Here is a 21,976-nt window from a genome sequence, read left to right as displayed (position 1 = left end):
TTTGTTAACAGAACTATTATATAAATATTACTATTTTATAAATAATAGTTTTTTTTGTTTGTAGAGTAAATACATTGTAATAAACAGCATTTGATTCCATATATATTACAAATATAAAATGAATATTTAGATACAACATTATTGGATGAGCGAAATATTGAATTAAGTCAGTAATGTAAGAAATATTGTATTTTGCCATACATGAAAAAAAAAAATCAATATTCCTTTCATTGGACCTCTTTAAAAACCATTTATATCGAATCTTGGCCCCAAATGAGACAACTATTTACTTTACAACTGAAATATGATGGTTTTGCTTTTTAATAAAATTCCCCGATCATTTTAAATGTCACAATACTTTTGATTTTAAACTGTATTAATTGCCTGAAATTCTAAATATTTTAAATAATCTAATATTTCCATTTTTTTAAATGGCTGATCAGTACCTAAACCGTATTGGGTAACCAAAAGAGTCTAGATTAAGAATGAAAATAGAAAACGAAAAATGAATATAGAAGATCGACGAAAATTATATGGACATTTTTTTTTCTCGAATTTCGACTACGAAACATGTAATAAAATACAATTCTCTTTATTGGATATATTGAAATTTTAGATAATTTTGTTTCACTCTTTAGAAATAAAAGTGGTAATTCTGATTTTAATTATACTTTTTTTTTTCTTTTTCAGAAAATTTATAAAGAAATTCTCAAATTTTAAATTTTTTATGTGTTTTATTAGTTTTAATTGTTGAGACGATTTATTTTGAGTTCTAATCATAAAGTGAATTTATGTCTTAAGATATTTTGACAGTATAGGCAACGCACTATTTACATTCTTTGACTTTCATAAAATATTTTTGATATTGAACTGAATTAGAATTAATCAGTACCATGATAAAATGGTATAGCATCGAGGAAGGTTTACCTATGAACGACATTCTGCAGCAATTTAATTAAATATTAAAAATGGAATTTTCAGAAATAGCTCTTTTTTATGAATTATTTCATTTATTAATTTTTGAGTCTGAACTTTGATAATGCAATACAAAATGTGTTATAGTATGCTATGACTTTTCAAAACTAACTAGATAATTTACATTTAGTTGCAAATTTTACTTAACATTGACTGTATTTTCTACTTTTATCGATGTACAGAGCTAATAGCAGAAAAATAAACTGCATGAATATGTTAATTTTTGTTACAAAGTTTATTTTTTGCTACAGATTTTATAAATGTTCAGGTTTTTCAATTTGTTTCTTTTTCCAACTATTCAATTTCAAAATTTTGAGCTGGAACTTTTAATTTTCCTTCAAAGCTCCAGCGTGCAAATAAAATTAACGTTTTGTAAAATATTAGAATTAATTATATTCATAAAAACAATAGATTTTATATTAAATTTTTATATATGGAAATAAATTAAAAAGAAATGTTGAAACAAATTTGGGAAATTTTAGAAATACTCCAGTTTAATTTCTCTTTTGTAATCAATGATTTCTTTTTATAACTGCAATTTCTTATGCAATGTATAAAAGAAGCAGTAAAATGATATTAAATAATATTAATAAAAAATTTAAAATAATGTAAAATAATGTTAATAAAAAACTTTAAAAAGTTAAATTTTAATAATCAAATCTGAATGTTTAATATAATTTATATTTCATGGAAGAGCGTTAATTTCTTTCTTGATTGCTTTTAAATTCTAGTCGCAAAAGCAGAAAAGATTCATAAATTCTTCATGTCAATTCATCAAAGGTTCACCATTTAGAAAACGACAAAGTCAAGATCATAATGTGGTGATTAAGCATCTTTCTATAATTTGGAGACTCGAGATTCGATTCCTGATCATCATCTACAAAATGCAAAGCACATTCTTTTCAAACTGCTGCCATTTTTTGGGACTTGTTCAAAGCGCCTCACAAGAAATTGAAACAGCATTAGAAGACTTTTTTTTGCATAAAAAATACGTTTTCTCCCCGCTTTTTTAATTAGAGTATTACTTAACAAATATGCACCATTTTTTGAATGATATGATAATTTAAAAGCATTACCATTTTTTGAATAATATGATAATTTTTCGCTTTCATTCTGATAAACGAAAGATAAAGTTTTTTTCTTTCTTCAAAATTTCTATTTGGAATCCGAATTTTCTAGAAAAAACTGCTAAATGTTTTATATAAAAATGAAAAAAAATTCTTTATACAGTCGATTTTTGAGTCAATTCAGTTTATAAAATTAAATTTTTCTGTCTTTAAGGGACTTTTCAGAAAATTTTAAAGCCATTTTTCATCGATATTGTAATAAAACTCTAAAATAACTGGATGATCAAATAAAATACAATTTTAATATTAACAATAAAAAATTTTGGTATCATTCAAATAAAACGAAATTAATAGCAATAATAAATTATGTTGTAACAACTACAGGCAAAGTTTTTGGAACATTTTAGATATTTGTGATACCCCATATTTCTAGCTATATCTTTGGGGATAGTTGGAAGGGGCCAATCGTAGACTAACACCATAGCAGCTTGTTCTACAACTCTAGTAAGACATTGATTCAACGATAACAAAACAAAAAATTGGAACGAAAACCAATACTAGTTAAAGCATTCCATCATTTCCGGCCATCTGCAATACTTGAAGTATACAAGCGAAAATATATGTATATTATGCTTCTTTTAAATATATTGGAATGAAAAAGAATTTTTAGCTTAGAAAATATTTTTAAAAATCTTCTTAACTATATTGCTTATTATCAAAATAGATTATATACAGGAAGTGTAAGTATTTCATTGCTTTGGATAGTAACTCAATATCTTTAACATAGAATCTGAAACTGGCAACTATAATTGTTTGAGGGATAGAAGCCTTTTGTCAATTGTGTGAATTTGCTTAAGCCAAGGATATTTGTATTTTAATATTATTTCGATGAAAACTTCTTACCAGCCAAAGTGTTCCTTTCTTTCAAATCATATGTTCCTAATTATACATACCTCTATATTTACTAGTTCAACGGCGTAAAACTGGACAGGGTCTATCTTTTCACTATGTGGAACTTATGACTAACCCAAGAAATCGTCGTGTATGCCGCACCGATAGCGGTTTTACACCTAACTAGGCAGCCTAGTTAGGATACAGCTCATAAATCCACTTGTATAGACACATAAAAATGCAGAAATTAGAAAATCGAGAAGACCAAATAAATAAGAAGGTTAAAAAGGTGGATCCATTTTACGAAGCTAAAAGATGGACACCACAAAGTTCTGAGCGAAGCACCCAAAGCTCAGGAATGTTGATGGTTGGACCAAATTTTAAAGTTGGAAAGAAAATTGGGTGCGGGAATTTTGGAGAACTAAGACTTGGTAAGTATATTACGAATTTTATTTGTTTTGAAATAATTAATTTCCAACGAGTTGAACGAATAGTGTTTGTACACAACCGCGCCTATATCGATTGTATGAACCCGTAGATAGTTGTTTGTTGTTTTAGTTCTTAAATTTAATTTTGAAAAGTATGAAAATTATGACTTCCACCAGTGTTTTTTACTTTATATCTCAGTTTTTTTTACTTGAAAATATGTGTAGAATAATTTATAAGCATGAATTGACATGTTGAAGCACATGTGACATTTGTTTGTAAATGTTGTTTCTTAATCAACAACTTTATTACTAAAAATTAATTTTACCAGATAATTTTCACAGAACGTCGTATCCAATATTAAATGTTTTCAAGTTATTTATTTTTTTAAAATTCTTGTAGATTTTAAAATAATTATGAATTATTATTTTCTCAGTGCAGCATACGAGTTGTTTTACCATAAAGATTTCTTCTTTATTTAAATCACTTGCCTATTAAGCTTTAGCATCTATTGTTATGAATTCGTATTCGGGTCTTTAATACAAATGTGAAAAAAAAAAATAATCAAAACACTTTTACCTAAAAACGTATTAGAACCATTGAATTGTATATTGATTGAATCTAAGAAAAATTAAAACTCAGTTTGGTTAATATTAGATTAAGCTAAGACAAATTTAATTTAAAATTGCTTACAATTGTAGTATATTTTCAATAAAGTTCTTTGTAATAATAAACTAACAAATATAAAGATATGCTTCAATATTTTCAGGCTTTAGATTTTCAGAAACTTACTGATGATAAAAAATTGTATTCCTTTTAATTTGGGAAAATTAGTGATCATTTTGTTTTTCATATTGGCACTTTCTTTATGAAAATTTTAGCAGAATTATAATTTTATGTGCAATTTATGTTTTGATTTTGTTTTTATATAAATCAAAATCATATTTTATACATAGTATTCAAAACTGTTTATGTGTATATTACGTAATTATTTGGATTGATGATTTTCTTTATGTAATTTCTATTTTAATTTTTTGGCAATAAAAATATGCACAATAGGTTTGAAAAGTAACCTTTTTAATAATTATGAATTTAAAATAGTTTTTAAGATTTTTTTCTAAATCTTGCAATTCAGTAATAATTTTTGGAAAAAATTAGGTTTTTACTTTATGTTCCATATGAAATAATACTCATGAGTATACATTTTTTTTGGGGAAAAAAAAGTAATTTTGATTGCATATTAACTAACATTAATAATAAGGAATATTCATCTAGTTTTGTTTTGGAAGTACAATCATTCAATATTTTGTTTATATTAATGAAAGCTTGAGTGATTTTTGTGAATGAAAGTGATTTTTTTTCAATATTATATGTATAGTGGATAATTGTATTGAATATAAAGAAAAATAAAATTCCTAAAAACTTATACATGTAGAATTTTTAAAATTCAAAATTTTCTCTAATGAAACATCAAATATCTGATAATTGTTTTAAAAGCATTTAGTCTCAAATTATAATTATTAATTTTTGTAAAAAAGAAAAAAAAAGCATATTGCAATATATAACTTATGAAGCTGACTTAATAATTTTTTACTATTATATACTTTCTAGAAACTTATTGTTGTAGCCATTACATTAAACTTGATTTTAAATTATCAAAAAGAAAATAAGTTGTTAAATCTGCTTTGTTATAGAAGCCTTTGAATTTTAATGTGTAACATTTCAAGGAATAAAAATATTGGTAGACTCAGAATAATAATTTGTTAGAAAATTTATATAATAGGATTGCTTTGGAAAATTTGATTTTTAAAAAGTGGCATACTATTTAAAATTCTTTTTAAACCTTGTGAACTTTTTCTTCATTGTCTTTAGATATACTTATTCTTGATAATTTATCAATTATTTGTAAGAAATAATTTCTCATCCTTTCTGTCATTGCAAGATATTAAAAAGTAATGTTTCATTTAAAAGCCAAATTTTGATGTCAAAATTAGGGGTTGTACTTTTCATTGCAAAAATTATTTTGTTATGTTAAATTTTCTACCTCAGCAATTGTATAATGTAAAAAGTAGACATTTTCAATAGAATGTTAGAAAATCATATGCAACATTAGATGCTTGTATATGAGTAGCAACAATTATTAAATCATTTAATTATATTTTTTTTATATCTGAAAATTTGTTATTTGATAACTGATATATTTTTTTGGAAAGAGCAATTTTGTTGTATAAAAAAAACTTTTTTAATTTGACATACATTTTTAGAATTGAGACACCATGAACAGTTTTCAGTTCTTAAAAAAATATTTATTGAAATTTAATTACATATTCATGAATAATTATTTCTTCAAAAGCATATAAAATTGTTGCATATAACTCTAAACATAACTAACCATTTAAACAAAACTTTCAAATAACTTTTAATGCAAAATTGATAAAACGTTAACCAGAAAAATGTTCATTAAATTTAAGCTTCAAATTTTTTTACTGACAATGATAATTTAGATTTTTTAAAATAAATATTTTTGAAATGTATTAGCATGTACAAATGCCTTTAAGTAATCTAAACATTGATTGGTTGCTAATTAAGTAAAATTTTTGTATTCAGTGTTATTTTGAACATTTATTGAATTAAATTGCCTTAAATCTTTTTAAATATTTGATTATAAAATTTCTTTTTATGTTTATTATAATTTTATACTTTATTTTATTGATTTATTTAAATATGTCACTTTTTTTGATACAGAATTGATTTAATAAAATAAGTAATATTTGTCATGAAAGGATTTTAATTCACGAAGAAACTTAGAGGAAAAATCTTTATTTTGAAATCATAAGAGCATAATAAAGGTATTGTCAGATTTTTTAAATTAGATTTTGCAGAAGATAAAATAAATTTGCACCGAGTGATGCTTACTATTTAGAATTCATAAAAAAGTAATTTTATGTTTTGTAATTTACTCATATAAATAATATTGAAGTAGCATGCATTTTGCTTTTGGCACTGAAAAAAAGTTTTTAATTTTATGAAATCTCATTAAATATAATAAATAATAAGGTAATAGGATTATCATGTTCTAATGTTTTCTTATATTAAGTCTGAATATGATTTTAATAGCGAAGGCTTGCTGTGTTATAAGATTTTTTTTTCAGATGTTGATTTTTTAAATGACATTTTTCTAATTATTTTTGGTCCTGTAAAACCACACATATAGAAATGATGCAAGTTTAAGTTAATATGCAAGGCACAGATTTTAATTCCATTGTTTATATTTCATGGATTCTAATCGTCTTAATAAATTGACCCTATTTTCTAAAGAATCTTGTTTTTGTGAGCAAAATATATTTTTGTTAAATATTTGCCATTTAATACTTTTAAGAAATCCTTTTACAAGTTTTTTTTTTTTTCATTTATTTCTAATGCAATTGTTAAGATTAAAATCTCATTGAATTATAATCTTTTTTCAAAGCTGTATCAGTTTCTAAATATTTGAGTAAATATGAATCCTCAAAATAAGATCCTTTGAATCAGTTTTTTTCTTTGTTTACAAGTTAGTGTTTTATTATTTTTTTTGTAAGAAAAAGTGTATTTCAAATATTTTTAATTTTGTGTCGCTGTCAACTCAAATGAGAAAGTAAATAATTCCTTGATTCTTTACATTAATCAGAAAAAAGGGATGATGAGAGATAAAGGAAGCATTAAAAAGCTTTTTAACATTAACATACATCATCACATAAAATTAAAAATATTAAACAAATGGATAATGATCTTAAAGTTAGTTTGTGTTATAATATTCTGATTATATCTATATCCTTGTGCATGTAAATGATAATGAATTATTTTTTAAATAATGCACACTCTTTTTGTGTCTGAACTCTCATTTATTTGTTTAGAACTGTAATTAAATAGTACTATTATTAGAAATCTATATATATATTTAAAAAGGGTTCTGTGTATATTAATTTATTTGTAAGGTTTCTTGTTTACCCACAATGAAATGTGCTTTTGTCTGACAACTGACATAGTGTAATTGAATTATTAATTTTATACATTTCTTGATTTACTCTTTGATGTTTTAATGGTGATCTTTGGGATTAACTTTTCTAATGTTTGTAATACCACAATGATTCATGTATTCTTAAAGGATATAAGTTACATTATTGACTGTTTTGTAATTTTTTTAGCACATTGATTGCAAGTGGTTGACTACCATTTTACTTCAAATTTCTTTCTATAGAAGTAGAGTTATTTTATTACACTGTTACACTCTAATGTACAAAAATTTATATTATAGAATATGGAAACAATGGTGTGATTGAGCAAAATGAATTAAAAATTTCTCATTCATTCATATGAGAAATTTTTCATATCCTTTTGATCAAGATTAACAACAAAAATATTAGGTATTCAAAAACATTAAAATATCTTTGAATTACTTTTGATCATAGAATGACATGACTTCCTTTCCTGGATATCATTAAAGAAAAGGTTTTAAACTTTCAGAGCTAAATTATCTCATTTTCAAGAGCAAACATGGGAGGTTAAACTTCAGATTATGAAAGGAATTTATAAAAACTTTTAAGAAAAAATGAATTTGTATGTTGCTGAAGTATGGCATGGAGACTCTATTAGAATCAAACAGAAAACAGGTTCTATTAAATAATATTACAAAGATATATGGAACGTTTTCAACCAAGGTAACCCAGACTTTTACTTGTTGTCCACCAGTTGATATAGTAGCAAAAGAAGTAAGAAAATTTGATCCTTTTATTCAGAGACAATTAAAATAAATGTCAGGAAAATAAGCCACAATGATTAGCAAGTGTAAAAAAAAAACAAAAAACATTTGACTTCCCGTGTTAGGAAAATATCACTTTTTTTTGGACAACAGATGTCTTCATTAAAGATAAACTAAAACTATATTCACTGATGGTTCAAAATTACTTAATGAGGTTGGATATGCTGCTCTATGCTTTAATGAAAATGTTGAAATTGTTTTCCCAGTAGAGGCAGTTGCTATTTTAAAAGGAGTTGAGAAAATTGAGAATTTTTTTGAGGAAATTTATACTCATTCCTGCTCAGTATTCATTGCATTTGAATCTACAAGAAAAATATTACCCAATTATTGTGAACATCAAAGGAATGTTAAAATGTAAACCCAATATAAAGCTTCATTGGCAAAAGGCCCATATTGGTAAAATAGGTAACGAGTATGCAGAATCTCTAGCTAAAAAAACAATTGATAGAGAAACAAACATCATCTAAAAATTCCTAATTCTTGGATTAAGCTGAAAATTAGAAAATCAGTTATGTAAAAATAATAAAACTAGATGAGAGTTATCTAATAATTCAAAGTTTTTTTTTTGTTTGTTTGTTGCTTTCAGTGAATTCAAAAAGATGTCGAGAGGCTTTTATATAAATCAAATTTTGACTACTCATGGCTGTTTCCCAACAAATGAAAGTTGTTACTTTGGGGAATCACCAGATTGTGAATGCTATACTGATGAGGGAACTATTGGATTTTATGATTTTTACTAATATATGAAAAATTCTTTCCAAATAGTTATAGAACTATGAGAATTTTAGAATTGATTCCAGCATTAAATTGGGAAAATTGGGATCAAGAATCCTATACAAAATATTTTGAAACTTTTTTTGCATGATAATACATATTTAGCAGTGTTATGTTTTGTTAAATATGTTTTAATTGTATATATACTTTTTAATAGTATCTTAAATTATCTTTTATTTATGGTGTTATCTTATTCTTTTGTTTTTTTATATTGTGTTTGTTATTTTGCATTTTACTACTCTGCATTATTTCATATGCATTATCTTTCCAAAATTCTGTTATAATTATAGATTTTGTAGTTTCTAAATTCTCACGTTATATGTAAATTTTGTATTATATTTTATTGATATTGTTTCAAGTTGTGAGGTATGATAAATGTAAAAGTACCTGTTGTACTCGTTTGATTTGTACTATCTATGCCAGCTTTCACCCAAACTGTTTGTAATTTACCAGCATAGGCACTTTATCTTGGACAATCTTATATTTTCTGATTGTTTTTTTATGATATTTTTCTAAGATAAAGACTGTCTTAAGATTGTATTTCCTTCCTTTGTTTCTTTTTGTATTGTCATTACATGAGATATTACTTAGATATATTATGGCCCTGTCTAATGAATTTATATTGTACAAGTGAATTCATATATAACTTTTCTCTTTTAGGTAAGAATCTGTATAACAATGAACATGTTGCTATCAAATTGGTAAGTGTCGATTACTTAATCTTCTTGTCTTATACTTTGTATTTTTATATGAAATTTCTTTAACTTTTAAATATTTGACACAAATATCAATTTTAAAATGCATTTGTAATTAAAGGGGAGCTTATAATTCTCTGAATATAATCTAAATAAATGCTTAACTTTTTTAAAAAAATTATCACTCTCGTAGCTAATGGCTGTTGATAATACTGAACATACATTTAGTTTGTTGAAAACATTTATCATTTTTAGATTTCTTATTCATAAATTATATACTACGTAAATAAATCACTCAATAAAAACACAACTGATATATCTTCTTATAATCTAGATTGTTCTCAATTGTTGTATGCTTAAAGAAACTAGAAATATAATAACTGCTCTCATTTTTTACAATTTATGTATTTAATTTTTTTTTAATTTATATATTTGCATCTGTCCTTAAACTTTATTAGAAATGTTAATGACAAAAATATATTAGTTTAAACTTATTTAATGCTGCAAAATCATGGAGGACATATTATCTCCACTTATGAGAAATATATATGAGTATTTATTCAATGCAATATTTTTTATGTATGTGTTAAATTGACATAAGTTGGAATTATGTAAATATTTGGCATATATTTTATGTAACTATCTATTTAAAAGTTAGATTTTTTTAACATACTATAAGCCTTTCTTTCCAAAATTCCTTTATATATTTTAGTATTAATGATCAATCTTGAATTAAATTTCAGCTGGATTTTATTATATTTTAGTGAATAATTTTTAATTTAGTTGGTATTTATTCAAAATAGATTTTTTTGTTTTCACATTTGAATATTCTTTCAAAATATGATATATATGTATTTTATATTTTCTTTTTGTCTAATCTCTATCTATTGATATAGGAATAACTAATGCTTAGTAACAATCATTATAATGCATGCATACGCTTCATTTATACTTTTGCTATACTTAAAAAAAATCTATTGAGGAGAGCTTTATTTAGTTAAAAAAGTTTTTTGTTAATCATAACTATGTAATTTAATAATAATTTTAAAACCATTTTATTGTAAGCAAGTAATGTATGAAATTTATGTCTCAAGATCAACACCCCTTGGATATGTCCCAATAGAATGTTTATTAATAAAAATATTTTACAATAAAAAAAAAACTGCTAAAAAAAGTAAAAGTGAAATTTCATCTATTAAATTATTTTGAATGTTTCATATGTCAAATTTTCATGTTGCAATTTTTTTTTTATTATTCTTATGTTTGTATTTTTTATTGTAGGAATCTATGAAGTCAAAAGCACCCCAGCTACATTTAGAATATAGGTTTTATAAATTACTTGGTAACCAAGGTAAGTAAAAAGTCACAGTATATAAAATGTTTTTAAAAATTGTTTTATTGCTAAGTTTTGTGTCAGATTTACATATGACAGCAACTTATTAAATCTTTTAATGACCAGAGAAAGGGCTTATTTTATTCATTTACTGTATTATATTGATTTAAAAAAATGGTTGAGTATTATGAACATGAAGTGAACTAAGCAACAAATACTTAAAATCATCAATTTACTTTTAAGAGCTTTAATGAATAGTAAGTTTTTTTTATATATAACTAAGAATATATTTTTTTTTTTATTCCTTAAAATGTTTCAATCTGATCCAAGTTAAGACATTTGAAAGTATCTGCCCTAACGACAACATAGTAATCCCTAAGCCAAGTGTTTTCTGATATCCATTAAAGCATTTCTCAGTAATTATACTAACTGTTATATGTTATAATAATTGGAAATATTAGATATTTAATTTTTTCTTGTACACTTCTCGCTTTCCTATATATTATATGTAGGTGATGTTTCCATATTATAGTGAATGTTGAACAGCATCAATATTGCAGATATATTTTACATATCTTTTCCTTATTCACTGGCATGACAGTTCTAGATGGGCCCTGGTCTTTTCTTAAAATCCCATTTCATGCTATTCTGTTTTCTGCTAAGGTTTCTCCAGTTTGTCTTAATAATTTTCAAGTCTTTTTCCAGACAATCAATCCACCTTTTTGGCTTTCTCTTTTTTGAATTCGATAGTTTAGCCAAAAAGTCCTTTTTAATGGCTTGATTGGCATCCAGTCTTACTTAAATCTCTCTCATTTAATCTTTTTGTATTTCTATAAATTTAATAATATGTGGCTCTTTAAATAGTTTGCAAATTTCCGGATTGATTCTTCTCCTAATTCTGATTTTAATATTAATTTAATTCTGATAAATATATTTCTTAAATACTTCTTTCAAATCTAGCAAGAATATATCTTACTCGCACATTGCCCATGTTTCTGCAATGCTTGGACAGTGGCCTAATGAAAGTTTTTTCAATGAGTTATTTGATTTTTTTTACAGATGAAATGAGATTTTAAATATTTTTGTAATGTAAAATAAAAAAAAAAATCCATCAGCAGTCTGTCATGAATCTCTGGCATTAATATATATTAGAGCTAAATATCTGAAACTATTGACAGTTTCAAAACTATAATCTCCTATTACAAAATAAGGATTATTAATAGGGTGTATGCAAGGATATTTGGTTTTATTCTGTTATTTTACATTTATTAACATGGATTTTATATTTATTGATAAATTAGTACAGAAGCTTTGATCTTAAATTATTTTTGTTATACATTCACTAAATAAAAATGATTATGATATTTAATTTCTTTCATTACCCTTTCAACTTTTTTAAATTTGAAATTGTAATTTATGATTAGAAATTGCTTAGTCTATTAATATTTGGATTTAAGGATGGCCAGGTTATATATTTCAAATTAATTATAAAAGAACACATTTTACTTTGAACAGAAAAAAAAAAAATAATAATTAAGGAATATAATTTGATTTATTTGAAAAATATATTTTGAATTTATGAAAAATATATTTGAAATTATATTCAAAAATATATTTTGAATATATATTTTTTTATATACTTAGAAATCTATGCATTTAAAATATTTGTGGGGAAAAAATCAAATAGCTAATCCCCAAGCACTAACCATTGATCTAGTTTTCATTAATTTTTATCTAATATGGAAATTTTTGACCCTGAGATATCATCAGCGTAGATCTGTAGATATTCCCTACTCTGCTCCTTTGTGAGCATATATCCGAAAATGAAATATTGTATCAGCTTCATCAATTGAGGTGGTTTCACTACTTTTTTACTTAGCCAATCACTCAAATTCCCTTATATTTATTATGCAAGTATAATTTTAAATTGTATTTTCATTTGATGTGACAAGATACGATTCATCAAAGTTAGTTGATTTAACTATGCTAATGTTATTAATCTATTAAAAACATTGTCAATATTTATAAAAATAGAATATCTGTATTTATTTCTAATATAATTTCCATGCTTATGTTTGCTCTTAAATATTTTAAATAAAGAATTGATTTTTACTGCTGAAGTATAAAATATATCAATATTGCAAGGATTATTATAAATATTCCTATATTGTCAATCAAAAATAGATTTTATTTTGCAATAAAATTAGCCATTTAGGCTGTTCATGCAGTTTTTTTTTTTTTTTTAATTACTAAAGTAAGGCAAATTAATTTTATATGTCCTCATATACGTTCGTGAAGCTGAATTTTTAGAGTCTTTAAAACTTGTGTCACATTTGCCCTTTCATGCATTCATTGTATATATCAAAATATTTTCATTGAAAGTGAAAGAGCTAAAAAATATGCATTAGGTCAGACAAAAATGTCACCATATTTGTTAAGGATTAGCTTCATGAAACTGATGGCTGAAAAATCTGCAGAAATTGTTGCCCAAATGCATAAATTCGCAAAAATGTATATAAAAAAAAAAATTTGTTTTGTAATGTTTTTTTTTTTTTTTTTTTTTTTTTTTGCTGCTCTGTTTTGTTCAATCATTAAATGATTTGTATCATGATAACAAAATTTTTTTTGTTTTATTTCGCCAGAATCCTTAATTTTGTGTGACTTATAGTTAAAGAGCATAAGAGGTAATATATCCCTCCACGAAGTTTTTTTTTTTTTTTTCCAGATATGAGTGGTAATTTTGATATAGTATTATAATTAATTTTTGAAAACAAATTCTAAAAATAATTCTTTTAATTCAAAATTCTTTGAATAGTCAGAATCCTTGCTATATGTATACAAAGAATAATGTAAATTGAATTATAAAACCAATTATTTTGGCACCTATTCATTAAAATAATACAATAAAGAGAAAAAAATCAAATGTGAAATCCAAAGTACGATTAATTCATGACCCTCCCCTTCCCCTCAAAAAATCAACCGTTTCCATTTTATTTATATTAAATTAACTTATATAACTCATTATCAATTCTCTAGAGCAAATGCAGGGTGATTCATTTAGTTTAACGAAAGAACAATAGCATAATTAATCATAATCATTTCATAATTTTTATAAATGCTCGTTTGAATTCTGATTTCAAGTAAAATTAATTTTTTTTTTATAAAAAATATGCATGAAACCTTTTTGAAATTTATATTTATTTACTTAACTGAAATAAATATTTTTCCCAACACAAAATTATGAATTATACAAACAATTTTTAAGATTAAAAAAAATCTAAATTTGGTTTAAAATTTAATTTTATCCTGCAATTTAATTTCACTCTGCAAGTGCTTTCACAAACATAACATTGTAAGATTTATATGTAAAAAAATATTCAGATTATAAAAATAATTCAAGTGTATATTCAAGCTAAACATTTAAAAAACATCAAATGTCAGTGGCTCCAGACTCATAGAAAAACCCAATAAAGCCATTAAAAAAAAAAAGAAAGAAATTAATATCGCTGCATTTTTCTGCCAAAATATTTTTCTTTAAGTAATATATCAGATGACCAGATATTCATTTTTCTTGGCTTTTGAAAGAAACTCAACATTTTCTTGCAAACTGTTATTTCAAATATTAGTATGAAAAAAGGAATAACGGTAGTCATTAGTTGTGTAACAGTAAAGGATCATTTCAGTGGATCCTTGTTCCTTTGCATTCATTTGACCATTTCAAGATTGAACATCTTTCATGTTAGTTTCTCTTCCACATTTTTAATACTTATTTAATGTTATTTGAAAGTACAAATCAGCTTCATAAGGCACCATTTTTTTTATTATTATCCTGAATAGAAGAAATCTCGTTAAATATTTAAATATCCCAATTCTTCTTGATTGTGTTAAAATTTTTAGCTTGCTCCCTGGAAATGCACATTTGATTGGTAAAGCTATTCAAATCTGTGCAAACCACAGGAAGATGTGAAAACAAACTTCTGTAGATTTATTCTTGCTTTTTTTTTTAAGTGCAAAGTTTTTCATGTAATGTTTTTCATATCATTATTGTCTTGGATAATATTTGGCATTAAATATTTAATGGAATTACTTTTGCACAATTACATAAGTCTGACAAATCCAAAAAACTCCAAAAATTAAATAGTCATACAAATTTTTAAAAATTTCTAAATATTTTCACATAGCATAATAATTTCATTATTTGATTTCAAAATAATTTCTTTTAAATGATTAAATACAGCAAAATTTTTATTATGTAAAACCCTTAAATCAGTGTTCTATTTTATTATTTTTTTTAACTTGGCAACTATTGTGACAAGAGAGAATTAATACAAATAATTGAGTAATTCTGATGAAAATAAAATGATGAATTCTTAAGACATATTTTCTTTAGAAATGATGAACCTCAGAGTTTTCTGCCAAAACTTATTCTGAAATCTTCAACAGTTTTCAAATAAAAGAATTTCAAAATCAGTCATCAGATTAGTTTTTCTTATACAAACAACTGACCATAATTTGCTTTTAAAAAACATTCAAATGTCTATTAAAGTTCTTGAAATGGATTTCTGTATTTTTCCGTTCCATGTATTGATCAATTCAACAAATTATCTTTTTTTTTTTTTTTTTTTTTAGATTTGTTAAAAAATTCATCTGAGTTTACAAAAATATTTCTTTAAATTTTAGTTTCTGGCATTAAATGAAGATTTCTATTTAATGTGTATTGTAATATAAGTTTTAAAAAAATATATATTTTGGTTTTAATTGAAAATCATATGGAAATTGCTTTTGCAATTGTATTTTGTTTCACATAATATGAATCATTAAAAAGTCATTGTAAATTAGAAGAGCAAAGCAGTGCAAAAGCATTTCCTAAATGTAAATGAAACACACAGTTTATTTTGTCTTTTTAATTTTAATTATAAGTGTAATAATGATACTGTGAAAATAATTTATTTTCTGGTATTTTGCTTCCTTTAATTATTTGTTATCTGTTAAACTACAAATATTAATGTAGTCTTATGGTAGAAGTTAGGGTTAATCATTCTGTTAAAAAAAATTGAGAAAAAAAGCATGTAATATTTTTAATTATTTTTAAAGTAATTCATTTTCTCTATAAAAAGATTTATATTATGAATTCATTAAGCATTTTTAGAGAAGTTGTTCAAGTATGTAATATTTGTTAATGTTAAAATCTATTGGTTATTTTTTAGCTTCATTTTTGTCAACTTAAATTTTTAATTATAATAATTTAATTAGCAATTAACTAACCAAATGATTTTTATGCTTTATTTAAAAACATATCTGACAAAAAAATATATATTAATCAAGAATAACAAAAAATAAGTAAATAAAAAATACAAAATAATGACTATCAAAATAATAAATTTAAAAGAATATAAGCAAAGTTAATATAAAAACATATGCAACTGCAGTCAAAATGAGAGGATGAATGATCAACAGCCTTTTGACTTTCATAAGTTGGCACCAAGAATAAAATAAATTCCCAGACTTGGCGAAATGGACCTTCCCTGCCAAAGCCTGTTGCTGTAGTGACTACTATAAATGTAGACTATTAGCGGCAAGAGTTCTCATGGTGGGTAGATTGCATCTATTATTTAAAATGAAATAATATTGAAATAGTCTATATGGTAAAATCCATTAAATGTCATGCACTTAGTTTGCTGTAATGTAATACTATATCCATAAAAGTTATTTTCAGCAACTAAAGTTTAAATCAATAAAATTTAAAATAAAGTTACATAAATATTTTTTCAGCTCTTGAATTAAAAATTCAAATTTATTTTAACTTGTATTTTTTTTTTTTTTTTTTTTTTTTGCATAGTTTTGTTTATGATAAAAAAGAGAAGGCCTCTTACTTGCACTATTATCTGTAAAAAATTGTTTATATTGTGCTGTTATTTGTATAAGTTATATGCTTATTTTCTTTTACTATTGTTTGTATAAGGAATATATACTATATGAAATTTCAATTAAAAAAAAAATATTTTGAAGTTAGTTAAATATACATTTTATAACTAATAAATAAATATCAATGTCAATTTTATAATAGCAATGCTGATATCATTTTTCTTTTTATTTATTCTATTTTTGTAGAAGGCATACCAAAAGTCTTTTACTTTGGACCATGTGGGAAATACAATGCACTTGTAATGGAGCTGTTGGGCCCTAGCTTGGAGGACTTATTTGACTTATGTGATCGAAAATTTAGTCTGAAAACAGTTCTTATGATAGCTATACAATTGGTACATCTGCATTCTTTCTTACATTATTACATAGACATAGATATTTCTGCTATATTTTAAAATATTTGGCCTTTGCCTTTTTTTAATTTAAAGAATAAAGCTGGACATGAATTTTTATTTTAGAAGTCTTTATAAAAAAGAGCATAATTCCTTATTATGCAAGAGTATGTTACAGAAAGATTTTCATTTATTTTTAAGTTTGTTACTGTGGAGTGACTCTTTTAAAAGAAGTAGCATTGGCAAAAAAAGAATATTGTTTGTTATAATTTTGAGGATTTTTATAAAGGATTTGTCATGATTATTAGAGAATTTATATTTGGAGCATATTAATGATTATGTGATTAATTCGATTTTTTTTTCTGAAGTGTTTTAATTTGTCGAAATTGCAATTTATAGGTGTAGGATAGTTATACAAATTTTTTATCTTATTATTTCTATTAATAAAATGGCATGAAATTAGTTTTCATAAATAGATATGAAAATGTGCATCTAATAAAAATCATCAATTATTATGTTTATCATCATTGCTATATTTGATAAATGCTTTAGGAAATTGTAAGTTATAGCTGTCCTTACATTAAATTTACATTAGTTTTGCTATCAACTATAAAACTTATCAACTATAAAAAAAATCGTGAACAGTTTGAAATATATATGTGATAGAATAGGAATTAAGATTTGATTTTTTTAATGCCAAACTTCATGAGCTAATTGATTGTAATTGTGATTTGTATTATGAATATTATTATTTTGATTTATTTAAATACAACAGACTTTTTCATTGTCTTCAATTGATTATTTCAGCAGTTTTTACAATTGGTTCTTTTTTTTTTTTTTTTTTTTCCATGTCTTTATAAAGCATTTTAAGTTTATAATGCATCCTCAACATTTAAGTTTTATGTTAATATTTACTGTTCAAAATTGTTTTGCTATGAAATATTAGCTATGTATTTGTACTTACAAAATATCTGTGCAGGGGTGTTTGTGCTCCGGGGAAACCCCGGAATTCCGGGGATTTTGAACTTCGATCCCCGGAATTTCCGGGGATCGTCGTTCAAAAGGAAGTAGGAATAATAATGAATTATTTATTTTGATCTGGGTAATTTTGTTTGCTTTTAAAGCAGAAAACGCAAGGTCAGTGTGTGTGGTGAAAACTTTTGCTTTCTTTCTCCAAAGGCAGTGATAATGCGTGAAAAGGGGGAAAAAACTTCTTTTTTGTTCTTTCCTTATTGCGAGTTATGACTCATTCCCCCGGTTCTCGGACATTCTCTTCTGGATTCTTTTCGGCAAGTAGGCGCGGCAGAAAAAAAAGGGGGAGACTTCGTTCGACCAGATGTGCGATAACGTGACTCTGGGTTCAAAGGTCTTATCTCTCCTGGCGTGGCGCCAATAAGTAGAGAAGGGGGATTTTTCGCCGTATTAGCTATTTGTCATTGATCGCTTCGCAACTTTTTTTTCTTCGCTGTGTAAAATTTTCGTTTCATTTATTGATGCACGTGTAAATTTTTCGTTTCGCTTATTGAAATATTTTTTTATTTATGTACGCAAGAGAATTTCATTTAGAAATTTCAGCATATGAAACAGAAATTACCCCTTAAAAATTCATATCTAATTAGTTTTACAGCATTAGATCCAGAGCTAAGAGGTAAAACCAGTACAATATTAGCTTTTGAAAAATTATCATCTTTTATGTCCCATGTTTTTAGTGATAATGAAAAGTCAAAAGTAGAAGCTGAAATAAGGTTATACCAGAGTGATATTGATATCACCAAAGAAATGCTCTACACATCTGATGAAAGTGGAAATCAAGTCAAGTGTACAATTGATAAATATTGGTCTAAAGTTTTTAATTTAAAAGATGATTTCACAAATGATTATAATTATCCTACATTGGCTAAATTGGTCAAAGCCTGCCTTAGCTGCTTCCATGGCCCATTAGTGGAAAGTGCATTCAACTTAATGGATACACTTGTCACTGACTATAGAACCTCTCTTAAGATTGATTCCCTAGATGCAGTGCAGACTATTAAATATGATTTAATGGCTTCTAAAGAAACCTCATGTGAAAAATATGGCTCAAAAAATCCAATGACTGATCCAATTCACAAAGATCTCTTACTGAATATGAACAGAAGTTGGAAAACATATCAAGAGGACTTAAAAACATGTATTTCAGATGAGTCACCTATAAAAGTCTCTGAAAAACCTTCTACATTAGCAGAAAAGCAAACTGCTTCTACCTCTGCATGTGCAGTTCTCGAGGAAATTTCTTCAACTGTAAATGAGGAAAATAAAAGTCAACCTTCCTGCAATTATGAAGTTCACCACAAAAGAAAGACAAGCCCACAAACATCAGAAAATAAAAAAAAAGCAGCAGAAATTAGATAATTTTTTTTAAAAGAATTAATTCAGGTAATTTAAAAGATTTGCATAAAATGTAGTAGTTTATATGTTTGAAAATTTATGGTTATTAATTTTGCAAAAAAAGTAATTCATTGAACTTTTATAATTAGGTCATTCAATACTTCATAATTGTAATTTTTCATTTCCCCCCCCCCCTTCTCGAAACTCCAAAATGCCGGTAGTAAGTCCGTAAAAGTTTCAGGGGATTTTTTGGGGTCCCACAAACACCCCTGTCTGTGTTTAATGCTTTGATCATCAATGATTTTTTGCTATTTCGTATTTTTAATGAAAGTTTTTTATTTGCTGAGCAAAAAGCATTTGTTTGATAAATATTGATTCACAGGGAATAAATGAATTTGATTGCAATTACTTCTTCATATGATGAAATATTTTGTTTTGCTTTTGCATTTAATCTAGATAATTTCTTGCTGATTTATCTCTTAATAATTTTGGTATAGGAAAGAGACTATTAAAAAAGACAGTCTTTGTGTAATAATTGAGTTTGCATTTCTGAATATTTATTATAAATTGTGTGTTGTAAAGACAGGGTGCGTAGTGTCATAAAAAGTGCTTAATTTTGAAAACAGATCCTTAAAAAGTGCTTAATTTTTTTGGGAAGTTTAAAGACAGCTTTTTGCTTCTTCATACATAGGGATATGATATTCAAAAGATTAATCGCAAAAGCTTGTTTATTAGCTGTGTGAAGAAAGAAAAGGGTAGAATTCGGACAAGTGATCCATGGGTTTCAGCAATTAGTATGCTTTTTTTACCTGCTACCTCTTCAACAATATGCACTGCCCTTTATTGAAATTCTGGAATAGTTTTTCATGCAGAACGGTATTAAAAGCATACTGCACCACACTTGTTGAGGCACTAGAAACATTCAAAAAAATTTTTTAAAGAAATTTTTAGTGTTGAGATGTTTAATAACTTATTTAAATTATATCTGATGAGTGTATCTTTAACCTTTTATGTGTTGTTAAAGAAGAATATGCATGTAGTTCCCAACTTAATAAGACTGAAACTAAAATTCCGAAATGTAGCGATTTAGTTCAAGAGGAAATTTACACTTTTTATCGTGTCTATGTTGGATCTTCTTTGTTGTTGTATATATAAAAAACAAATACAAACTGATTGGTCATGCTAGCTTCTACATAAATGATATATCCATCTAAATAAACTGGTAGTTCGTTATTTTAAGAAATATTGAAAAATATCACAGGTCTTGATTGTTACTCTTATAAAAATTGACAAATTTTTGTTTTTGATAGTTTATATGGTCTTTTTTTTGTTTTTGTCAAAACCAAAAAGACAATTTATTTTACAATAGAAAACGTTGCATAAATATTATACAGAAATAAATATTAAAATTCAAAAAATAAACATTTAAAATGAATTTTTAAAATTTTTTTCGAAAAAACTATGCATTATTATAAAACACAGAATAACCTAGGCTTAGACGATATGCAGGTTTACATATGCATGCATGTACAAAGGGGCTTAATTTTTTTGGCTGAAGAACTTAAAAAGTGCTTAAAAGTACTTAATTTTTGCAGCAGTTTCTCACTACGCACCTTTAAAAAGATAGAAAAATGGGATTTTAAGGATTTTTAATCAGTTGTTTATATTGACTTAATGAAAACTTTTTTAAAGTTGAAAATAAAATTTGTGTTTATAGTTGCTAATTTAATCCTATAATTAAGTTATATTTATATACTAATGCAGATTCATTGTTTTTCAGATTTTGAATTAATAATTATTCTATTTTTTTCCCCCAGCTTCATCGCATTGAATATGTTCATTCCAAACATTTGATTTATAGAGATGTAAAACCAGAAAATTTCTTGATTGGAAGACAGTCAACTAAAAAACATAATATAATTCATATCATAGACTTTGGTTTAGCAAAAGAATACATAGATCCTGAAACAAATAAGCATATACCATACAGAGAGCATAAAAGCCTTACTGGCACTGCTAGGTATATGAGCATCAACACACATTTAGGAAAAGGTATGTATAATTCTTATATGGCTCAGTTATTTGATTGGATAAATTATATATTTCGACAAGATAAGCTTTTGTAAAAGATGGTATTTGCTTTAAGTCATTGTTTTCTTTCATTTCCCTTTTGATACTTCTATTGTAGAAATGTCCTATCCATTATTTGCTAAGATAAAATTCTCATCAATTATATTGGATCTTTTTATTGTTTTGTTATTAGTCAAATTTATTTTAAAATTTTATCTAATTTATCATTATTTTTAATGTTTAATAAATGTTAATAATAATGTTTCTTAAAAAATATCTTTAAGAAGTATTTTTTTTTTTCTTTCTGTATAGATGTTATATAA

The 21,976-nt window shown here is 25.1% G+C and overlaps 1 protein-coding gene across 1 annotated transcript in view; it reads left to right on the top strand.

The window, feature by feature from the left end:
• The first annotated feature begins 2,836 nt into the window (after positions 1–2,836).
• The window catches only part of LOC129968563 (casein kinase I-like), a 43,339-nt gene continuing 24,199 nt past the window's right edge, over positions 2,837–21,976 (top strand). The window contains exons 1-5 of the mRNA XM_056082575.1: positions 2,837–3,364; positions 9,592–9,632; positions 10,908–10,977; positions 17,071–17,219; positions 21,401–21,635. Coding sequence (XP_055938550.1) covers positions 3,172–3,364; positions 9,592–9,632; positions 10,908–10,977; positions 17,071–17,219; positions 21,401–21,635 — 688 coding nt within the window. The 5' untranslated portion in view covers positions 2,837–3,171. The remainder of the gene's footprint in view (positions 3,365–9,591; positions 9,633–10,907; positions 10,978–17,070; positions 17,220–21,400; positions 21,636–21,976) is intronic.

The sequence above is a fragment of the Argiope bruennichi genome, chromosome 5 (genome assembly GCF_947563725.1).
Source record: "Argiope bruennichi chromosome 5, qqArgBrue1.1, whole genome shotgun sequence".
In the NCBI taxonomy this organism is placed as follows: domain Eukaryota; kingdom Metazoa; phylum Arthropoda; class Arachnida; order Araneae; family Araneidae; genus Argiope; species Argiope bruennichi.
Note: the sequence above shows the minus strand (reverse complement) of the source record. Positions and strands in the feature narration are given on the sequence as shown.